Here is a 21,676-nt window from a genome sequence, read left to right on the forward strand (position 1 = left end):
CGTCTAAGAGAAAAATGAAATTGATAGGCTTTAGAAATATATAAATCACCATCATAATGTTAAAGTGCAATCATGTTGTATATAATGCCTGCTCTTTGTTTTGTGGGTTTTGATAGTTTTGAACACATTGTTGGGAAGACGAAATGAGAACAAAATCTTTTATCCAGATTCAATTTCAAGTTGAGCTAGAGACAGAATCTGCGTAAAAAAAACCAGATTTTTTTAAAGAAAGTGTTATTTTCATTCATAACAGAACAAAGTTATTCATTAAATGCTTGTAGACGAAAGCTTGGATAGTGAATATGCTTATCTTTCAATGAGATGTAGTTCTGCAAAATATTTTACTTTACAGTAAATGCACAACTGCAGCAACTTTTGTTACTTTATGCACAATGTACATGAAAATGCCACATGATTTACAGGTCTTGATTCCACTCTCACTTGTCAGCTTCACAGTGGTATTGGTTTAGTGGCATGATTCCTCTTGATACTGGCTGAATTCCCAGTCAAAGTGAGAGGAGAATCAAACATCCAGGGGTTTGGTTTTTTTTTTGTTCAGGGCAATGAATAACAGTGAGCTTCCCTGGTTCTAGCAGCTTTACTTCATTCTGACGCATATGTTGTGGCCTCTCTGCTCATTAGCACAAGCATTCGAGATCCTGCTAAGCGAAACACAATATATCTGTAGATGAAAGTGCTTAGTGATTTTCATTGCTTCTGTTCCCACAGCTCTGTGCCCTTAACATCAGCCCTGCATGCCCTACAGAGACAGCACCATGTGGCAGTATATGTTAGGAAGGCACAAAGACTTGAGACTTCACATGTATACAAACCATCTGCTGGCAGCTATAAGCCGTGAGAACATGTGTCGTGTGCACTTCACCATGATTGGTCAGATCTGCTGAAAGAGAGATACTAGAGCAGGAGTGTCCCTTCTATTCCCTGTGGCCCATGGGGTGTCTGCAGGAAAAGCAATGGTTGTGGTCCTACTGTGGAGACTGCATGAGTGAGGAGAGTTCCTGCATGCCTACTCAACTCACATGCATCACCACAAGGACCAGCTACAGCCACAGTATAGCCCTTATGTTGCACTGATAAAGTCTGAAAATGTTGCAGCTCAGATAGTGTGCAAAATGTGACAGAGAACTTTGAATATGGAGTTTCTAAGGAAGCAAAAGAAGCTTCCTTTTAGCTTTCTGTCTGACTGCCTCCCTCCCTTGCTCCAGGTACAGAATCACGTCACACAGTAAGCAGGTATTACAGAGGTAAGCACAGTATGTAATCCTTCCCTAAGGAGTCACACTTCTGTGTGCTGTGAGCTAAAGGAGGCAAAGCTGCCTTTTGGACTTCGGTTAAACTGGCTGAAGCTGGCAGCCCGGATCTTTCCACCTTTGGCCCCACTTTTGTTTTTTTCCTTGTCACGTGCAATAAAGCTTTCAATCAGCTTCAGTTTTTCATGTTCTTCCTTTAGAAAGAAGTCAACAAGCATACTTTTCTCCTTTTTGATCTGTTCACTGATGTCCTTGGGGATGTCAGGAATCATCCAGTCAACCAGAACACTGAGGAACATCACCAAGTTCTGCAAACACAGCAACAGACATGAAGCAAGTATGAAAAATCAAAAATACTCACACTAGATCAAAACCAAACTTTTTCTACAGCTATGAGGCAAATATCAAACACATTTTGCTGATGGCATGCAATATTAAGTAGTTGAGTAAGGCCTTAGTTCAAGAAACAGCTCATGTTTGTGAACAGAACCACCTCTTTGGAGATGCCAAATTAAATACATGCTTCTGTTAGGTTTGAGACGGGAAAGGAGTTGGATTCATCAAGTGATTCATGGCCTAAGTAGCTAAAACAGCCTTATTCCTTACAGGTGTCTAAAGGTGCTAGGTTCTCAACACCAAATTCATTGAGACTGAGTTCAGAGTCCATTACTATAACGGCAACATCAGTGAAAGCACTCTCCAACATAATCGTACCCATGTGTTTCCAATATGGTCCAAGCAGACAGCAGACAACTTTCATGGTCATTCTCCCTTCAAATCCTTCTGTCTGCTGGCAAGTAGGATTTTATTACACTCTGCACCATGCAAGCCACAACCCTGAACCTCAAGTGTCAAGGTCATCACAAGTGATGTTCAGGCACAGAAGCAGGCAAGCAGACTAGGCAAGAAGTTCTCCTTGTTTGTGAACTGTATAGATAAATTATACCTTGAGGTTTATAGTATCATCATAATGATTTGAAAACTGCTGTGTTGTGTAATGCCTCAAAATGTGTGAGAACATTTGCTGACAAGGCTACTAGCATGAACCCTCTGTCCCCATTTAAGACAATGGAGCTAATTAGCCAGGGAATGTCCTCTGGCAGAACAACAGGCAGGCTATTTGAAGCCCAGCATAACCAGTTGGTTTAAAATGTTTTGCAGCCAGTGGTGGAAAATTACAGAACAGAACAAAGACAGAAAAAAGAAGCAGAAGATGGCAATAAAAGCCAGGCAAGACTCACAGTCACACTTAGGAATATTTGGCAGATGAGGACAAAAGACAGGAAGATTTCAGTATGAGGGGTAGGGACAATTTGACTATGGAGGGATCCCAGATCATGGAGGAAAGCAGAAAGCTTCTGCCATTCGGAAGGCATGATAGCAAATCCCTTGCCAATGAAATCTCCACACTGGGGAGAATTTATTTTATTTACTTGTAGAAAGTAGCAAAAGATCTTGGAGGATTTACTATTTCTGTTTGTTTCTTCCTTTAGGTAAAGTACAGCACTTAACAAGCCTATACAGCATTTATGTGTTCAAAGATGTCCCTGAGAGTAACAGTAGCTGATAAAGTCTACTTAACTGAAGCATCCAAAAACCTGGGGCATTTTAGGTATCACTGTTAGTGTCAGGGCCTAACACAGGCTGTAAAGCTTCCCTTCCTTGAAGGGAGAGAAAACTGCTGAGGAAGTATTCTGCAATGCTCCAAAGACAGAACCTGCAGCCCACTGGCACCTCAGAAAGCTGGATGCAAGCACATGAGGCTGAGTATTTGAGAATAGAAAAGTTCTATTGGACATGGGCTTCTTTGGCACATGCATTTTAAACCATTTGTTATAATATTTCTGTGACTGAAATTGCAGCAACTCAACAAACTTACCTGAAATAGGATAACAAAAGCCAAGCGAGCTGATAAAACTGCCCAGTACTGTTTAGAAAACTCATACTGATTTGGGGACCAGGGTGGTTCTCTGTAGTCTTTGAACCTGTTGATGGAGACAGCTCAGTTATTACACAGTTCCACCGATCTCCTCCTGCACTAATTGCTTTGGTTAACATGATTTTCCAGTCACAAAGCCTAAGGAATCAAATCCTCCAGATGCTCCTGCTTCATCCCTTATTATGAAACACAACTCCCGAATTAGAGCTGGACTATCTCCACTGAATTTAGCAAGATTTGTCTGGTTTTCACAGTTGTAACCAAAATCAGAACATTGTTCTAATGTTGGAAATTTCCAGATTTTCCTGGGTTTACAAGTGTCCCTCTTTTCTTTTTTTTTCTTTTTTAATGTTAAATTGATCTCAGTGTAGAGGGAATAAAGCGTTGAAATTAACGCACAGTGATAGTTCAAGGCATTTTCACACTAAAGGAGACAAGCCTGCATTCGTCTCACCTAAACCTTGATTAATATAGGTTATAATTCAGCCCACATAAAATCTGACTCACACTTTGGTGGTTCTTGTCATTGCGTTAACAACACAGGGAGCCATGGGTAGGGCACTTCCTAAATTAACTGTCTAGCCTTAGACAGGGTAAAACAGAGCCTTAGTGCTTTGGTGTAAAGACTGGTGATTTTAGTATTACCATCAATCATTTGGAAGTAAACAACAGGCTAATAAAAGTCACAGATGCTCCTAAATTGGAAAGTTTTGCAAATAGCAGGAAACATGGAAAGCAATAAGAAATACGGACAGGAAACAATGAGAATAATCTGGGGAAATGGAAAATAATTAAAAATAAAACAATTGAAGGATCTTTGAAAGGATAGAGTTTGAAAGAAAATGCAGTGAAAATAGCCTGGTGCTTACAGTAGCCAGCAAGTTAGCACAAGTCTGAAATATTGCAGCAGGACGGTATGACTTGTGGATGTGTAAACAACAGGCACAATGGTGCTGGGGGGTATTAGCCCTTCTCTGAACAGCTCAGGTAAAACCACACCTGGAATGCTGCATTCAGGCATTCAGCTGTGGGGATTTCAGAGTTTAAAAAAAAAAAAAAAAAGGAAAAAAAAAAGGTAGCAACAAATTGAAGGCAGCTCAGCAAAACAATCCAGGGGCTGAGGAGGCTGGCTCACCAAGAAGGATTAAAGAAGAGCACATTTTGGTAAGCAACAGCCGCAGTTGGACATGATAACCATGCACAAATTGTACCCTTAGGACTGAAAGGGATAATTTAGTGCTGTTCACAATGTTTGACTAGGAGTAATGGGATGAAATTAAGAGAGGGAAAAATCTGTTTTGAATACCACAAAACCCGTCCTGACAGTAAGATTCATTAGACTGTGGAAAAGCCTCCGTTGGGGGATAATGGAGAAGGTTCATATATAAAATCTGTCAGTTCCAGTTTGCAGGTGTGCTTACCAAAATTACCTTCGGGTTCTATCTGCATGGTTTTGCATGTTAAATTATACATTTTCAATCACACAGCCCCTACATCCTGCTCTTTCCCCGCCAAGAAATTCAGTCTGAAATGCTGGATGTAATTCTGTGCTGCACCTTCTGGAGACAAAAGACACGATGTACAACTCATGGTGGGGAGAGAGGTGATGGAGATGAGGAGAAAACACTTTCAAATTTGTGGCTGTACTAATTCGTGGAAGCACTATTTTGCTGCATTAGACCCTTGATTGTTTTATTCAATGGTGCATGCACAGTGGCTGAGTTCTCTGTCCTGTCTTACATGGGATTCCTGTTTGGTCCTGTGCTGCGCCTGCACTGTGACATTCCTTCTCTGGTACCTTTCTGTACAGTGTGGGCTCCCGTGTGATGCTCAGATCTGTGTACAGAGGCTGCAGCAAGGGCCAGAGTCAGTTACCTTGATTTAATCTTCTTGAACTTCAAAGCCAACGAAAACCACTGAGTATGTTGTAGATTTTGCCTAGCACTATAAATCAGTCCCAGTCTTAAAATGGTTCACCTGGAAGGGTCACAAAATGTGGTGGGGTTTCCATTTAATGTACTCTGAGATTCACAAACTATGTAAGTGTTTCAGGACATCAGAACCCATGGAAATTTCACCTGGCTCAGATGGAAATCACACTGTTTATGATGCTGAAATCTACATTCAACAGAACATTAACAAATGATTTATGGTGAAGTGAGATGTTTTCAGAGCTATAGACAAGGTGACTGGGCCTCCTCCCCACCTCCCTTTTTAATCGTTCTATGGCACATGGGACTTCAAAGCGCAATAATCCGTGCTTTTCTAATCCACATATAGTTTATGTTTTTAAAAAAAGACCATCTTTTCCCTCACCTCTTCAAATCTTCATGCTCTAAATATTTGATTCAGCAGGTATGCCAGGAACACCAAATGACCCCTGCTACATAGACTACAGTGTTTCAAAAATAGCAAACTCTACTTCCACATGAAAAGGAAAGAATGTGAAGTAGTCAATGTGCTTTAAGAACTGAGCACAGGAAAGTTCTGAGGGGAAAAAAAGAAAAATGCATACTGAAAGCACAGAAATGATGGGGAATGGATGGAGAGGACCATGCAAGACTTAGAAAAACTGAACTGAAGCCAAAGCTAGGAGAATTCTGCTAGTGTATTTCCCAAGTATATTACATGGGTAATCACTGGAGGAAAAAGATCAAAATGTATATGTAGGTAGAAATGCAAATTAGTCCAAATAAGCTGATCTGTTTGATATACTTTTTTAGCCAGTCTTTGACAAGAAATTGAAGAAAACATGACTGAATCAGAAGGAAGTAGTGCTTCAGCAATGCAGGAGTATATAAGAATTGCTCAGGGGAAAACATTAGTATCCACAACTGATCAGTGAGAGCAGATGAGAGGGAATAGCAGAGCCCACAGGGAACAAAATTTTGAGAAAAGAAAGAGGACAGACCCCAGAGCATTAAGAAAATTAATTCATTCAAAGACATTTTATACATTTGCTGAATATTGGAGCAGACTTGTGTTAAGGGAAAAGTCCCTTTAATGATTCTGTATTTGCTGCTTTCTTCTTTTCAGTGTGATCAGTATGCTTTCATGTATTCCAATACCATACCAGATTATAAAGATTAAAAGGACTAAACCAATAAAAATGTCACATAACCTGGCAAGATTTGCTTTGAATTTGCCTTTAGCTACACAAATGTTTTTTCTCTGAAAAACAACAACTAATGCTATGCGTCAGAATGGTGTTACAGCAATGTTTATTTGGAAGCAGTGTCAAAGAGTTCACGGCATTGTTAGAAAATGCTGCCCAAAATATTCAAAGAACGTTTTCTGGATGTTTGGTGGGAGAGTTTTTTCTGGCTTGTTATGGTTATTTTTAAGATACCTTAATCTCTCTCAATGCCCTTAAGGAGCAAAATGCGGGCTTGTTGTAACCACATTTATCTCCAGAGGTCACAGAAATCTAAGAATAAAAGAGGTCAGCTTGTTCCCAACATATTTGCCAGAAACAGAAAAACAGATTTTATTTCCAGCTTAAGGGACAGTGTTTGTTCCCTGTCTCTTGGGGCACAAGCTAGATAACCCATATTTCATCACAGTGCTGGCTCTGGCCAAAACTGAGATTTTGATAAGATTCAAATGAGGCAGTTGATAATGAGAAACAGTGAATATGAATGCTGACATCTTTTCCTAATTGTTTCAGGATAATGGAACAGAAATTCTCTCACAGTTATTTCTCATTCAGACTACTCCCTGGTCAAATATTTAGGATATGCCCCTTCTTTGCAATCAATTTTTTTCTTTTTTTTTCCCCTCAGTGGCATAGATTTGATATTATCAGGCAGGGACCACTTTTATATTTAGTGTAGATTATTCCCTTCTCTCTTTATTTTGGCTCTCTTGAATCCATGCTAGTCTGAGGAGGGCATTTAATCACTGTTATGATTGAACATATTTCCAAATACACTGGCACTCATACATCATAAATAGTTGCCAGAGACTGAGACCAGGTAAAAAGCAGCAAAGTGAAAGGAGCTGTCACAGTGATATAGGAGAACTATATGGATCAAGATTCTTGAAGGAAAACACTGATTTGGGGATACAAATTAAAAATTGCTAGGAACTGAAAAGAGAAAAGTTTTTCACAGATTTATAAGTCTATCAAAAAGTACAGAGATGCTGCATATTCTCACATCTAATATTACACTAAAAATAAATTCTAGCAACATACTGAAATGGAAAATAGCAGAGCTCAGAGGGAATAACATTTTGAGAAAGAGGACAGGCCCCTGCTTTAAGGTGGTTTACTATATCTACCACTCATTATTGGGCTCTACTTGGACATTGAGCAGTTGACCCCAACTCTTTGAGCGTGATGACCCAGCCAATATGCTCTCTCTTTACCTGCTTCAGAATTAGGAGTCTTATGTGTGCACCTACCCTCCTTTGTATTCAAGGTGAAAAGGTAGGTACATCCCAAAGGCAATCCTAAGAGCAGCGGGGGCAGAGAAATTTCTTCATTATTTCTTCATTAAGAGCAGGGGGCCAGATTTCTCTCTACATTTACTCTGCTTCTTGCAATGAAGGAACTGAGATGAATAATTTTTGTGGGTTATAGTTGGGTGAGATAAATACCCTGCTTAAAATCAGTGGGATCCAAAGAATGATTAAAGTGTGCTTGCACAGCAACAAAAGATAAACATTTGCAAGCTACACTGAATAATGCCTATTTTAGGACTTCTTTCTTGAAAATTATTACCTTACAATATTTAATATATTATCTTAGATGGCTATTGATTTGTAGGCCTCCTGAACTTCCATCTACCCCTTCTCAAGTTACTTGAGCAAAACATCCTATTCCCTAATAAAATCAAAATGGAAAAAAACCTGATTTCATGGGAGGTAGGTATGTAGCCTACATTTAGAAATGTGCAGTCATTCAGAAACAAGGGAAGTTTTTGTCTACTTCAGGAAGCTGGCTAGAACGTGATCCCTTAAATAATCAGTGAAAAGAAGTGTGCTGTTCTGAAGGGTGATTTACAGCACCTGTTAAAAGGATAATGACAAAATTAATTTCTCTCTTTGCTTTTAAGTTGTTTTTTTTCTAAATTAATTTACTTCTAGAAGGGTAAAATCAGCAAATATTTAGAATTATTTGAATTATGTAGGGATTTTTTCAATAAAAAAAGATTGATCGGTTTGAAATATTTTCTCTCCCCAGCTTTAACCTGAAGACAAAGATTTTGGTAGCACAAAAATGTGCATCCTAAGAAGCATTAGTTACAAGCCTTAAAACTGAGAGCTGTCCTTGCTCATTTGTAGAAGAGACTAATATTTATGAGTTAATAGTAACCCTAACCTTCCAGCTGCCTTACCTGTCTCTATCTACTCTGTAAATCCAAATTCTTAAGAAAATTTGAATATCAGACACGCAGAAAAGTAGGACTATTGGAAGTTATAATGAAGACATCTATCTTTATTTTAAATACAGCTTTATCAAGGACAACTAATTCAAGTGAATGGGAGGAAAGAAAAAAGAATTCTGAAGTTCTAACCAGAAAACACTACTTGATATTTACAATATCTACAATACTAGCAGTATTTTCTGCCAGTATCTGAATATTCACTAGTCAGTATTGCAAGAAAAGGAGAAAACAGCTCTTTGAATTCCTGCATATTTTTATTAAAAAGTAAGGTTACTTTGAGAGCCCTGAAACCATGTTAGTTAGTTATTTCTCATGCAAACTTGGAGTACTCCATAAGTACCTGTACTGGGCTAGACATTTTGACCATATTTTGAAGGACGTCAAGCCTTGTTTCCCTAGTCCAAAAAGATGACTCTAACATAGAAGACATGCAGATGGGGAATGCTGCAGGTTTTAAAGATGGGCAGAACATATTGAAAACCCTGTAAAGTAAATATTGAAATTTTAACAAAGAAAAAGAAAGCCTGGTTCTAATCAGTGTGTGTCTGCTTTAAAAACTCATTGTTTTTAATGAAAGTTCTGTCTTTTAATAAAGAAAGGATATTTTTATTCAAGTAAATCTGCCTAAATTCTTTTTTTTTGCCTTTTAATGCACTGGGAAAACCCTTCTAAGAGCCTTCTAAAAGCTGTACTATTAAAACAACCTGTTTAAAGCCAAAAATATTGTCAGCTCCCACTTGGAAAAGTTTTGTCTGACAAAATACCCTCTGACTATGCAAACTCTTATTAGAAGTACTTTACCTGCAGAATAAAACATCCTGTGCAAATGGGGAGTTTTCTGGCTGTGTTCCTGCCTTGAGATGACTGACATTGAAGTATGACAGCGTGTGATTGATGAAGCCATGCATGGTTCCATTTTGACTGTATGCGTATTGATACATAAGGCGTGGAATGAAATCGGATGTGACAGCAATTACAAAAGCCTGAGAGACAAAAAAAAACAAACAAACAACAGTGTCATGAATCTATGTCTAATGTGCTTCAGATTGAGTTCATTCAGATTTTAATTTTCACATTCAATTAAGTTTAAAATAGTGAAGTGTGAGATAAATAGCCAAACCTGGTACAGAACATATATAATTGCACAGTAACCTGCTCTGTCTCTCTAGGGAAAAGTAGCAGCTAGGGAAGTGCAGCACTTCTTAGAGCATAAAGTATGCAATGCAATTAATGTAATGTACATTTCTCCAACTGTTTCCATCCCTGGAGCCTTTAGAAAGTTTATCACTAGTTTTAAAAAAGTACAACAGGACTAACTGTTTGATGTAGATACACAATATTATCTGAGAGAAACCAGTTGGGTGTAAGGTAGTCATCCTTCATTTCCTCCTCTGCACCACACATCTGACATGCAGGTATACAACTGGTTTAACTGTAAAGTGAACCAGACACTGGAGTATCTAGCTCATATCAATAGGAATTCATTAGATTCATTTAAAACTACATTTTGCTAAACAGTTCCTCTGCACTAGTCTTACTCAGATGGAGAAGCAGATGTGGGCATTCAGTATTTTTTTAAAATTGGGTATGTGTACATTTATATTTCTGTCAAGAAAAAGCATCTAATTGATATTTTAATGGAAACCCCAGGAAATAAAGATATTCAGAGTTTGTTTGACACAGAAAATAATCAAGGATCATAAATCTTCAAGCTATATTCGGATAAGACCGAGAGGCTGCAGCACAGATCAGTGCTGGAAACCTCAGATCCATGCCTGACAGCAAAATTATGGATATGTGCAGGGCCGCACACATTTCCTACCTTAAATCTTGGAAATTGCTGAACCATAAGTGAAGAATGCTCCACCCAAATCAAAACCACTGCTTCTCTGGAGGCATTATAGTTCTCCCAGTTGTAATGATACTACTACAGAGTGCTGTTGTGCTGGAAGCTATTGTACTAAATAAACTGCATATCACTTCTGTACAAGTTTCTCCTTCAATAGTGAAAATCATCTGCTTTTCTAATGTGCTTTGATAACTTTGATATTTTGTGTTTGGACTCATTTTTCTTAGAGGTCTTTTCTAAACGAAATTCTATGAGTTTATGATCTATGAGTCAAAATGCAGTAGATAGCATTATAATTGAACTCCTAGGTGCGGAGTCTTTTTTATCTTAAATCATATACAGAAAGTTTTTACTTAAGGAATACATGTAGAACAATAAATGCAGTATATAGGTATACCAGACACGCGTTATGTTGATGAAATAATTCATCTTCTATGAAAGAACATATTTTTCCATTAAGATTTTGTATCCTGGGGAGTGTGTAACCCAACTCAAAGGAAAAAACAAAAGCTACTTTTACAGAAATACTCTGTGATAGAAATTATGTTTAAGGATATAACCATACTTGTATATAGCAGAACAAATGCTAGTGCTATCTGCTTAAGGAATTTCTGTTCCTAGAATCTAGGACAAGATATATTCACATCCTTTTTATTCATACCAACAGTTACACTAGCAAAGTAGCAGCAAAAGGCATAGGTATGAAAGAAGTTGATCTTTGTCAATTATCTGGACTATTGCCTGGTTACATCCCCTTCACTGGTTATTCTTATATGAATTAGACTTCCTGTTCTAGGCAACAAAAGGAAGGAATGAGATGAGTGAATGGTGATCTTGTTGGTAGTTAAATCATATTTTACACTTCCACAGGAATGAACCAGCTAATTTAAATTTTATTGTCTTTTATATCAGTCGAGACTTCACTTTTAAATCATGCTGGGGACAGTATAAGCTCCCAAGATCATCTTTAGAAACTGATGTAGAGGAATACTTACATTAATGATAACTGAAAGCTTTCCAATACAACTCAAAATGTTATACCAAATTCCTGTAAGTGAAAATAGAATTTATTAATGGATTTGTTATCATTTTTGCTCTATCTTATGAAATTTTTTGTGTTATCTTCAGTTTTGTTTTTGGTGGGGTTTGTTTGTTTGGTTTTTTTTTTTATTACTTACCTATATCTTTTTCTCTTACTGTGTCTGGTCTCCTCAGTTCAGTAACAAACTTTTTTGCATCAAGCCGGACCTCTATGATGTTGTTCAGGAGAGCAAAGAGAGGTGCCAGAGGAAAGGAGGCAACAAAGAGTGTGACAAAGCCAAACTGGATAACTGGAAGAGAAATGTGCAACGTTTTTTTTTTATGTCTTCTAAAGAGATCTGGTAAATGCAGCTGACAGCAAATCACTGATGAGCTTTGTGGGTTACAAAACCCAGAAAATCACTTCACAACTTGGTCCCAGTAATAAATATCACAAAACAAGACTATGAAAGAGAGAAAGGTTTGTCACTATGCTTTATGAATGTTTCTAATAATGCTTCCAGTCTCTAGCACAATCACAAAGTAAATAATAACTCTAATAAAGGACAAAGAGTTTGAAGTGCATTATTCTGTATTTATACAGAATTAACTGATTAAGAGTGTGCTGTTCTTCCATACCCTTTTGCCTGTAAGTAAAATGATACACAAGCAAGCAAGAGGAGAAAATATACAAATTGTCACTGTTTCTTCCCAGCTTCCTTTGGAAAACTTGGCAATCTATCAAGAGCAGTAACGGGATATCTTCATGTATGCATAAGCCTCTGGTGTCATATAGCATCTTTGTCCCTCCTTATGTGAGTTATACCCTCCAGAATTAGAAATCTTCCTCTTTAAGTCCTAGGGGCTTAAATGATATTGTCACTTTTTTTATATATTTCTGAGTTTTCAATGTGGATAAAGTAGCTTGGGAGAAAGAAACATTGGTGCACTGGTGCTAAAGACAGGTAGTACGCAACGAAGTACAGACCTGAGTTCCCCATGCTTGCTGGAACAGATACATAACTAACAAGCCTGGCTTCTTCCACAGGGTTAAAAAAGTGTTCCCAGTACTAGACTGAGTTCACTACAGAGTTCAGTTCAGCACCCATTGTTATTTTCTGAGTGAATTATATCTATTTTCTAGGGCATGGGATGACCCGTCTCATGCAAACAATCTTCTAAACAGCTAAGGAACTGATGCCACCCTGCAAAAGCACAATGCTGAGACAACTGTGTTTTTCTGAGAAGTCTCAGTGCTCTAGAGATGCTTGGAATAATGTAGCAGAAAACCAAGTTCCTCTAAACAAGCTTCTTTAGTGTAGGTGAGGGCATGGTATCCTTAATTCTCCCTTCTTTCAGTGGCACTTCAGGATCTCCCTCGTCTGGGTAAATCTCATTTGGATATAATTACAGACTGAAAAGGCTGTGTCTTCCATGGAAAGCAGGAGGAACCAGCAGTGAATGTTACTCATGAGACTGAACTATTTCCTTGTAAAAATGCTACCTTATTTAAAGTAATACTTCAGGAAAGTGGGAGAGGTTTATTACCCCAGAAAACTAAGTAGAAGAAGAAACAAACCAAAATGCATGCTGCCCAAACACAAAGACAGTAACCCCAATAAGATTAAACAAATAAATCTAAATGTCATTTATACCTCACAATTAAATAAGTAGTAGTATAGAAAAAAAAAAAGAGTTTGAGGCCCTATTCATTGTGGTTTCTTTTTTAGGCAAATCCCTGTACAAGTTCTCTCTCCACTATTGGGAGGAATCTGTTACACTTCTTGTGAAAATGTGAGGCTAATATGGCACAACTGTTTACTTTAAAATCATTTCCTTAGGCAGTGCTGTCACAGCCTACAGCTAACTGATACAACAGCTTTCTCCAGGATCTTGTTTTATGTGCATCTTTTTTGTGTGCTGATTGTAAGTCTTCTGACTTTCGTGCTTTTCTTTTCTCATCAACGACATATTTTCACAGTAAAGTATTATCTGTGTATATGTATATGGCCTTTTGATTTTCATTCTCATTGTTTCTTTTCAAGATGAAGAGCATATCCTAACATACACTTAGATGGAGCTATTTCAAAGCATAAAAACATCCTATCCTTGAAATAATACTTTCCTGAATATTTTATGTTCAGAGTCAGGAAAAAGAATTAACAAGGAAATAAAAGCAGATGTTAATGCCCCAAAAATCTGTGAAATGCTTAGAAAAATACATAGCACCAAAATATGTCTTTTAAGTGAATTTAGCAGGAAAAGAGCTGGGAGGATTCTGTTAAAAACAAGAAGGTATGCTTTAAGTATAAACCACACACGCATTTGCTTTGATGTTTGCATCCCCTTTATTCATTGCCTGAGAAAATGCAGTTTAATTTTTTTTCAAGTTCATGAAAGAATGTTCAAGGTATGCAAAGGACTTCTGGACAATTTTGAAAATACATCTTCATAGAAAACTCTATTCCAGAAGTGTTTGTGTGGCCATCTTGAAATCTCTTCAGTCTTCTAGCCTTCTTTTTAAGAAAGTGTGAACAATGCAAAAAACAGGCAAAACCCCCATGAAAACAAACCCAAGCATGCCATAATTTAGATGTTCTTGAGTAGTAAACTAGCAAGCAATCATTCAAAACAAACAGCCTGTGAAAACCTCACAATTTAAAGGTACTTGTTTAGTTTGATCAGAAATAAAAATAATTAAAGTTGTATCGACTACAAAGGAAATCTCAGCTCTACAGATCACAGAAGTAACCTAGTTGCAGCATCCTAGCGTTCTGTGGATATCTCTCCCATCACAGTGGAAACATTTAGAATGCTTTTAGGGCACTCATAAATACTGTTCCATCCAGGACAGCCAACACCAAGACATCTTTTTATGTTCACACGTATACCATCAGGTCTCTATACAAGCTCTTTTAGTGTTCATTTATAACCCTGTGACTCCATACAGGAGCCTACCTGAGTTGGGTGATTATTCCTCTGAGGTTGAAGCCAAAAAAACTAAAGAGAGCTGTGGAAGGAGCTGGACCTCTGGACAATCAGCCTTTTCATAGCTTTCTTACTTGACTGGTAGGCCAGCCTGGAGAAAATAGAAATGAGCATCACCCAGCCTCGTGGCACAAGCTAGTGAAGAAAATGATTGCAGGTTGTGTATATGGGGAAGCCAAGGACATGGGAAATAACTCCTCCTGGGGTATCAAAGCAGGACACAAGATGTGCTGTCAGTGACACAGACTGTATTTCCAATGACAGAAAACAACCAAACCACACACTATTTTTGCTCAAGATAAGTCTTCCTTACTATCTGACTTAAGCAGGCAAGAGGCAAGGCAAAAACAGCTCATGAGGTCCTTAACACCTGATGTCACATCTGCAACATCTCATCCAGGCTTAGGCTGGCTTGGCCCTGAGATAAAAACTGTGAAAAAACAAAAGCATCAAGAGAAGTCTCTCAGACCACAGCACTTCTCAAAAGTTCACTTTTCACAGAAGCTGTTCCTCTGTGCACAGGGCCCTCACAGAACCCAACGCCAACAAAGACATAGCACACACTGTCCCTCTAACTCTGTCCTCCAAATTATGATTAAGAATTAAGATCAAGGTTTTTAAATTATGGATCTGAAGAGTTCTGGCTAGTGTTCCTGTGTAAGGGATAAAAAATCAGTCTGCATCATAAATCCTTTCATGGGGAATATCACTCAGGTTCTACCAGATTTACACATTGAGTAGTGTGAATAAACCTAGTGCCTTTTACATCAAAACCTAGCATAAGAGAAGGTAATTTTTTAAGTTTCTGTTGTGCCTTTGTCTTACTTCTGTGCCAGTAATATTTGTCATAGGATTTACTTCCGCTGTTACTGGAAGTAAAAAATGGAAGAATCACTCCTGTGCCATCACTCCATTTTTCCAGGCTTTAAGGAACTATTCAATACATAGCCAAACCTACCTGATAAACCAAGGAAAAGCTATAATTTACTACTTTACTTTTTGGTAATAAATGTATACAACAAGCCTACACACAGCAGGCTGAGTTGGTATTTTCAAATCCATCCTCATTATAAAGATTATACAAAAATGCAAGTTTTTCTTCAATGATTCCCCCCCCTTTTTTTTTCTGCCTCACACATTGCCTTTTTGATGGCTTTTCCTGCTTTAGGGGAAATTCTTCCAAATTTCTGAGATTAATCCTTACAGTAGTCGGTAGCTACAAATGCTGGATCTGATAATTTTCTTCTTCAAATTCAAAAGGGAATTTTTCCCTTGATTTTTAACAGAAGTTGGATGTTCCCTTTTTGAGAAATAGTATTTCCAATTAATTGCCACATGAACTTTGGGCTCTTACACGAGTTAGACTGGAGAAGGGAAGACTGAATGAAATAAGCATCTGAGTCATTGCTGATGTCATTTTCATTTCAAGAAAACTGTATAAATTTCAGAAATTCACGTGCATAATTTAGCTGGCTTTGAGGCCCATTTCATAAAGTTTGTCTAATTAGCAATATTTATTGCTACTCTAAACATTAATTTGCTGCCAACTCTAACACTTCAGGCTAGTTGCACACGTTGCAACCTTGCTACCAGCTGGATTAAGAAACTGCTATATATGCTATATACTTTGGGAATGCATGTGGTCTGATATATTAGGCTGGGTCAAAAGTCATTGCACAGTTTTAGAAACAGGAAGTACTAATGACAAATCTGACACATGTTAACAACGACAATTTATGTTTTAGAATTCCTTGAACCAAACTTTCTGATCATGCAGAAACTGTAAGAGTATCTTTGCTGAAGAGTGTCTGCTAAAAAATACAAATACCTATATCAGTCAATAATATCAAAACAAACAGTCATCAGAAATTTCACTGATGCAAATCAAAACTATGTGCAGACATACTATTGACTGACAAGGCTCATTCAAGAAGGAAGTTCAGCACAGTCTGTTGACGAAAATCACATTCAGAGTTCAGCTCACTGAAGAAATGACCCACAAAAGCTTTCCCAAAAAAGAAACTTAAGGGTTTATTTGCCATGGTGAAGTGTTAACCTCTTCCTCCCACACTACCAGCATCTTTAAAATGCCACTGAAGTCAATGGAAGTCTGCCTGACTTGCAGACTTTGGGTTTTTTAAAACCCCAAAAATCATAGAATCATAGAGCCATAGAATGGTTTAGGTTGGAAGCAACCTTTAGAGTCATCTAATCGAACTCCCCTGCAATGAACAGGGACATCTTCAACTAGATGAGCTTGCTCAGAGCCCTGTCTAACCTGGCCCTGAATGTTTCTAGGGATGGGGCATCTACCACCTCTGTGGGCAACCTGGCTTAAGAAGTTATCTTCAGTGCTTTCCAGGATGGCCTACAGCTCACTGTGCTACTTTTCCAGCAGATATCAGGGTGGTTGATAGCAAGACGAGAACTTGTGAATGGGATGCCTTGTGTAGCTGGAGTAAGAAGGCTTCATCAATAGACTTCCCTTGATCAGGGGGCCTGCAATAGAGACCAACCTCAAGGTTCCCCTTGTCATATCAGTCTCTAATTCTTACCCATAAGCTTTCAACCTGCTTGTAGCTATTCTTCAGAGGCAGCTTTTCACTCTGTATCTGTGCCTTCATGTAGGGAGCAACACTTCCACCCCTCATTCACTGCCTGTCCCTTCTGAGCAGCCATCAACGGCTGCATTCCATTCATGGGATTCATCCCACCAAGTTTCAGTAACTAGGTCATAGCTTTCTAGCAGCATGGTGGCTTCCAGCTCCTCCTGTTTGTTGCTCATGTGTTGGTGTATATGTTGGTGTAGAAGCACTTCACATGGGCTCTCAGCTGAACCACCTTCTTAGAGGAGCACCCCTTAATTCCTTTGAGGTATTTCACTGATGTTTCCCTGTTGCCTCCTATTACCTCAGCAGGCCCTGGCTCATCTCCGTAAGACTTCAAGCATGCTCCAGTCTAGCCAGCATGACTCAGAGCAACAGGCTAAGGGACCCCATCCCTCTAACATTGGTGTGTTATCCCATGGATTGTCACAGGCTAGTTTAAAGCTCTGCCAGTGAGCCTCACTAGCTCATTAGCAAAGACCCTCTTCCCCCTTTGTGAAAGGTGGAAGGCCAGCAGGACTGGTGCCATCTAGGCCAATCCACTATAGAAAAATTCAAAAGTGTGGTGGTGACACCAGCCACAGAGCAGTGACTGGTGTTATTAACACGTACTAACAGACTGCGTCCATCTGTTTCTTTCAGTGTCACTGCCTGCAACTGGAAGGATAGAAATAAAAATAACCTATACTCCAGATTCCCTTACCAAACATTCCAAAGCCCTCTTTTGATCTCTTCTGAACTATGCATTATAGCTTCATCACCACCCTTGAGCAGTAAGAGATAATAGTCTGAGGGCCATACTAGGCTAGGAAGTTTCCTCGTGATGTCCTTAACCCAGGCCCCAGGGAGGCAGCAGACATTTCTAAAAGGGGGTTCTCTCTGGTTTATTGGACCCTTTGTCCCTGCAGAAGGGAGTCATTTCCAACTATATCCCATTTTTTCTTCCTCTTGGAGATGGTTGTGATACAGTGGGTAGGCCTTTCTGATCTCTCCAAGGCTTCAGGCTTCCTTATACAAGAAATCAGAACTAAAGGATATCTCAGCAGCTTTGAAATCATAGACTCATAGCATGGTTAGGGTTGGAAAGGACCTTAAGATCACCTAGTTCCAACCACCAAATGGCCATTCCAAGATAGATTGAAGTAGGACAGTTATCATAGAATCATAGAATAGTTAAGGTTGGAAAGGACCTTAAGATCATCTAGTTCCAAGCCCCCTGGCCATGGGCAGGGACACCTCACACTAAACCATCTCACCCAAGGCTTTGTCCAACCTGGCCTTGAACACTGCCAGGGGTGGAGCATTCACAACCTCCCTGGGCAACCCATTCCAGTGCCTCACCACCCTAACAGGAAAGAATTTCCTCCTTATATCCAATCTAAACTTCCCCTGTTTAAGTTTTAACCCATTACCCCTTGTCCTATCACTATAGTCCCTAATGAAGAGTCCCTCCCCAGCATCCCTACAGGCCCCCTTCAGATACTGGAAGGCTGCTATGAGGTCTCCACGCAGCCTTCTCTTCTCCAGGATGAACAGCCCCAGCTTTCTCAGCCTGTCTTCATACAGGAGGTGCTCCAGCCCCCTGATCACCCTCGTGGCCCTCCTCTGGACTAGTTCCAACAGTCCCATGTCCTTTTTATGTTGAGGACACCAGAACTGTACACAATACTCCAAGTGAGGTCTCACGAGAGCAGAGTAGAGGAGCAGGATCACCTCCTTCCACCTGCTGGTCACACTCCTTTTGATCATCAAAATCTCCTTTAATTGTGGCATATCATACGTAAAATACATCCTGAGACCACTACAAACATTATGCCTCAGACAACTGGTGATTTACCAGAGCTAATCTGTTTAATAAGGGAATGCAAAGAGAATATATGACCTGCCACGTGGGGAGTGGGCACGAATCCAGGTTTCCATCAGAAAGGACACATGTCAAACTTTTTGATAGAAATCAGTCAAAGAGACTCTATATAGGTACAAAAGGCAAGGACTGCCTGTGATTAGGTTACTGCCTATAGAATTGTAGACCCAGAGTCAAGAGTCTCAGCTTGGTCAGAGGTTTTCCGTGGAGTCTTAAGGATGCCACCCATCCTTAAAAGGAGAAGCACCTTGGCAAGACAAACCTAAAGGTAGCAAATATTTACACACAGATCTATACCTGTTTCTGCATGAAAGTCCATCATCATCTGTATTGGAAACCCAATGGCTACACTAAGCCCAGACTACAGTTTCTTATTCAGCTGCTTCTTTCTTGGTTGAGCAGATAGCCACTGATACTAGCGGGAGCATGCCTGAGTAAATCAGTGTGAAGATTTGGAACTAAGTTCTGAAAGAGCAGTCAGATTTCTCCTCCTTAGCATCATACCTCTTCTTACATTCTAGTTACTCTGCCTTTTTAAGCAATTCAGTGGAAAACAAAAGCTTCCTCAGCACTTGCTGCATTGTTTCCCTTCCCTCCCCCTCCCAAATCAAATTTAGAAAAATAGGTAAATAACCTGTGTAACTGCCTCTTGCCTCACCATTTCAGCTTGATGCCCTTTACAACAATCTCAGCTGACAGGTTCAGTGCTGAGCCGGACAAAGTGCTTCCTGCCAGCGTGGGTGGTCTGAGTCACTCCACAGTGAATCTGACAGCTGAGTGCAGAGATATGGACCCGCGGCAACAAGCAGGCTGGGGAGGTGCAGCTTGGGTTTCATTTGCTGCACATTCGTCTTTTATCCCACGGGTAGGGCATAGCTTGCTGTGGCACATTACAAGGCTCAGTGAGCTAGTCTCTTCACTTGAGAAGCTAATTCTTGTGTTGTAAACAAATGTTTAGATTAGTAATTCATCCATTGATTTGTAGGGCATCTATCTCATTATCCCTGAATGACTGCAGATTGAGGCACTCAACATTGTTTATGATCTAGGCACAAGGGACTAATCTAAAACACAGGCTTAGTGTCCAGTGATTTATAACATAAGTAGCTTAGACCCTGATACTACAAGTTATTCTAAGAAGACAAGCCTTTGCATCTAAGTGGTGTCCTTATCAATGAGTCAAGGGTAATCTCCTACAGAGATCTCAAATCAGGGTGGCAGCATCATCTCAGCTGCAATGGGAGTTTCCTCCCACACCTGAACACTTTAATTGGGGTCAACTACAATTAGAAGAAAAAAAGCAGCAGCACGTAATATTTGGAAGGTGAAATATTCTAGTTCATAACACACTCCAGGCTCTATCATGTTTCTGTATCAGTCAGCCACACCTCTCGGTTATCACAGATCATACTCAGCATTCTCTGGCCCATTGTATACTGGGAAGAAGTCTGATTCCTCCTTAACCTACCAGTGGCTCTTGCTGCAATTAGCCATTCATCCTGTAACTGATCATGTACTCTAGTAACTGCTCGTGTACTCTAGTTCCCAGAATTAATAAGATCAACTATCACAGATGTGCAAGGACAAGAAATTAAATACTTATAAACAGTTGTATTTATTCTGTTTATTACCAATAACTAAAGGTCCTTGTCCTTAGAGAGAACTAGCTAACCAGGAAATTTTGGATGTCAAAGTGCAGACGTTTTTGAGTTATGCCTGAGCATAAAAACATATGAAAATGTTTACAAGGTGAAATTTCTGTAATTTTTCATCATTTTCTAACTCAAAAATTGCAAAGAAGCGTGCTTAAAGTTTCCAGGAGAAAAAGTAACCTCAGGCTGAAGTAATGTGTGGAAAAAAATCAATCCTAAAGGAGAATTTTTCAACAAAGTATCATCACGTGCAGAAGGGGACAAAGTAGTAGAGGCTGCAACACACAGCCAGATCCAAAGGTGAGTTAAAACAATTGAGAGAGAAATGACTGGCGTCCTGCTGGACAGCATGTTGAACATGAATGAGCAATATGCCATAGCTACAAAGCCCAGTGGCCTTCTGGAGTGCATTAGGAAGAGCACTGACAGCAGGTAAAGAGAGGGAATCCTTCCTATCTAATCAGTACTACTGTGACCACACCTGGAGTGCTCTTTCTAATTCTATGCTCCCCAGTAGAAGAAAGACATGGACAAACTGCAGTGAACCTAGTGAAGAGCCACTAAGAAAATAAGGGATTGGAGGGTCTGATGTGCAAGAAGAAGCTGAGAAAGTTGGGATTGTTCTGAAACTAGAAGAGAAAGTTCAGGGGATTTTACCAGTCTTGGGTGGACTAAGGAAGACAGAGTTAGACTCTTCTTAAGGGTGTCCAGTGGCAGGACAAGAGGCAAAGGACACATATTGAAACACAGGAAATATAATTTAATGTAAGAAAAAACTATTTTACTGTAAGCGTGATCAAATACTGGAGCAGGTTGCACAGAATGGTTCTCCATCCCTGGAAATATTTAGAACTCAACTGGACAAGTCCCTGAACAATCTGCTCTGACTGAACCTGCTTTGAGGAAGGGGTTGGACTAGATGATCTCCAGAGATCCCTTCCAACCTTATCTATCCTGTTCTGTGGCTGAATGGTTCCTATGCACTTTTCTCAACTGGAACACTGAATTCTTACAGTATAAGTATTAAACAGATACTAGGACTCATCATTGCTCCTATGCTGGTGATGTGGTAGCCTCATAGTCCTACTATCTTGCAT

General features: G+C 39.4%; 1 protein-coding gene across 2 annotated transcripts in view; it reads right to left on the reverse strand.

Annotated features, from left to right (window-relative positions):
• Window positions 1–255: 255 nt before the first annotated feature.
• ANO2 (anoctamin 2) overlaps window positions 256–21,676 on the reverse strand; it is a 176,664-nt gene continuing 155,243 nt past the window's right edge. For both annotated transcript variants that reach the window (XM_062615545.1, XM_062615546.1), the window contains exons 21-25: window positions 11,628–11,780; window positions 11,445–11,497; window positions 9,402–9,583; window positions 3,151–3,256; window positions 256–1,579 (exon numbers count right to left, since the gene is read on the reverse strand). In XM_062615545.1, coding sequence (XP_062471529.1) covers window positions 1,298–1,579; window positions 3,151–3,256; window positions 9,402–9,583; window positions 11,445–11,497; window positions 11,628–11,780 — 776 coding nt within the window. In that variant the 3' untranslated portion in view covers window positions 256–1,297. The remainder of the gene's footprint in view (window positions 1,580–3,150; window positions 3,257–9,401; window positions 9,584–11,444; window positions 11,498–11,627; window positions 11,781–21,676) is intronic.

The sequence above is a fragment of the Pezoporus occidentalis genome, unplaced genomic scaffold (assembly GCF_034315485.1).
Source record: "Pezoporus occidentalis ecotype Australia unplaced genomic scaffold, CSIRO_AGI_Poc_V1 ctg182, whole genome shotgun sequence".
Lineage (NCBI taxonomy): Eukaryota > Metazoa > Chordata > Aves > Psittaciformes > Psittacidae > Pezoporus > Pezoporus occidentalis.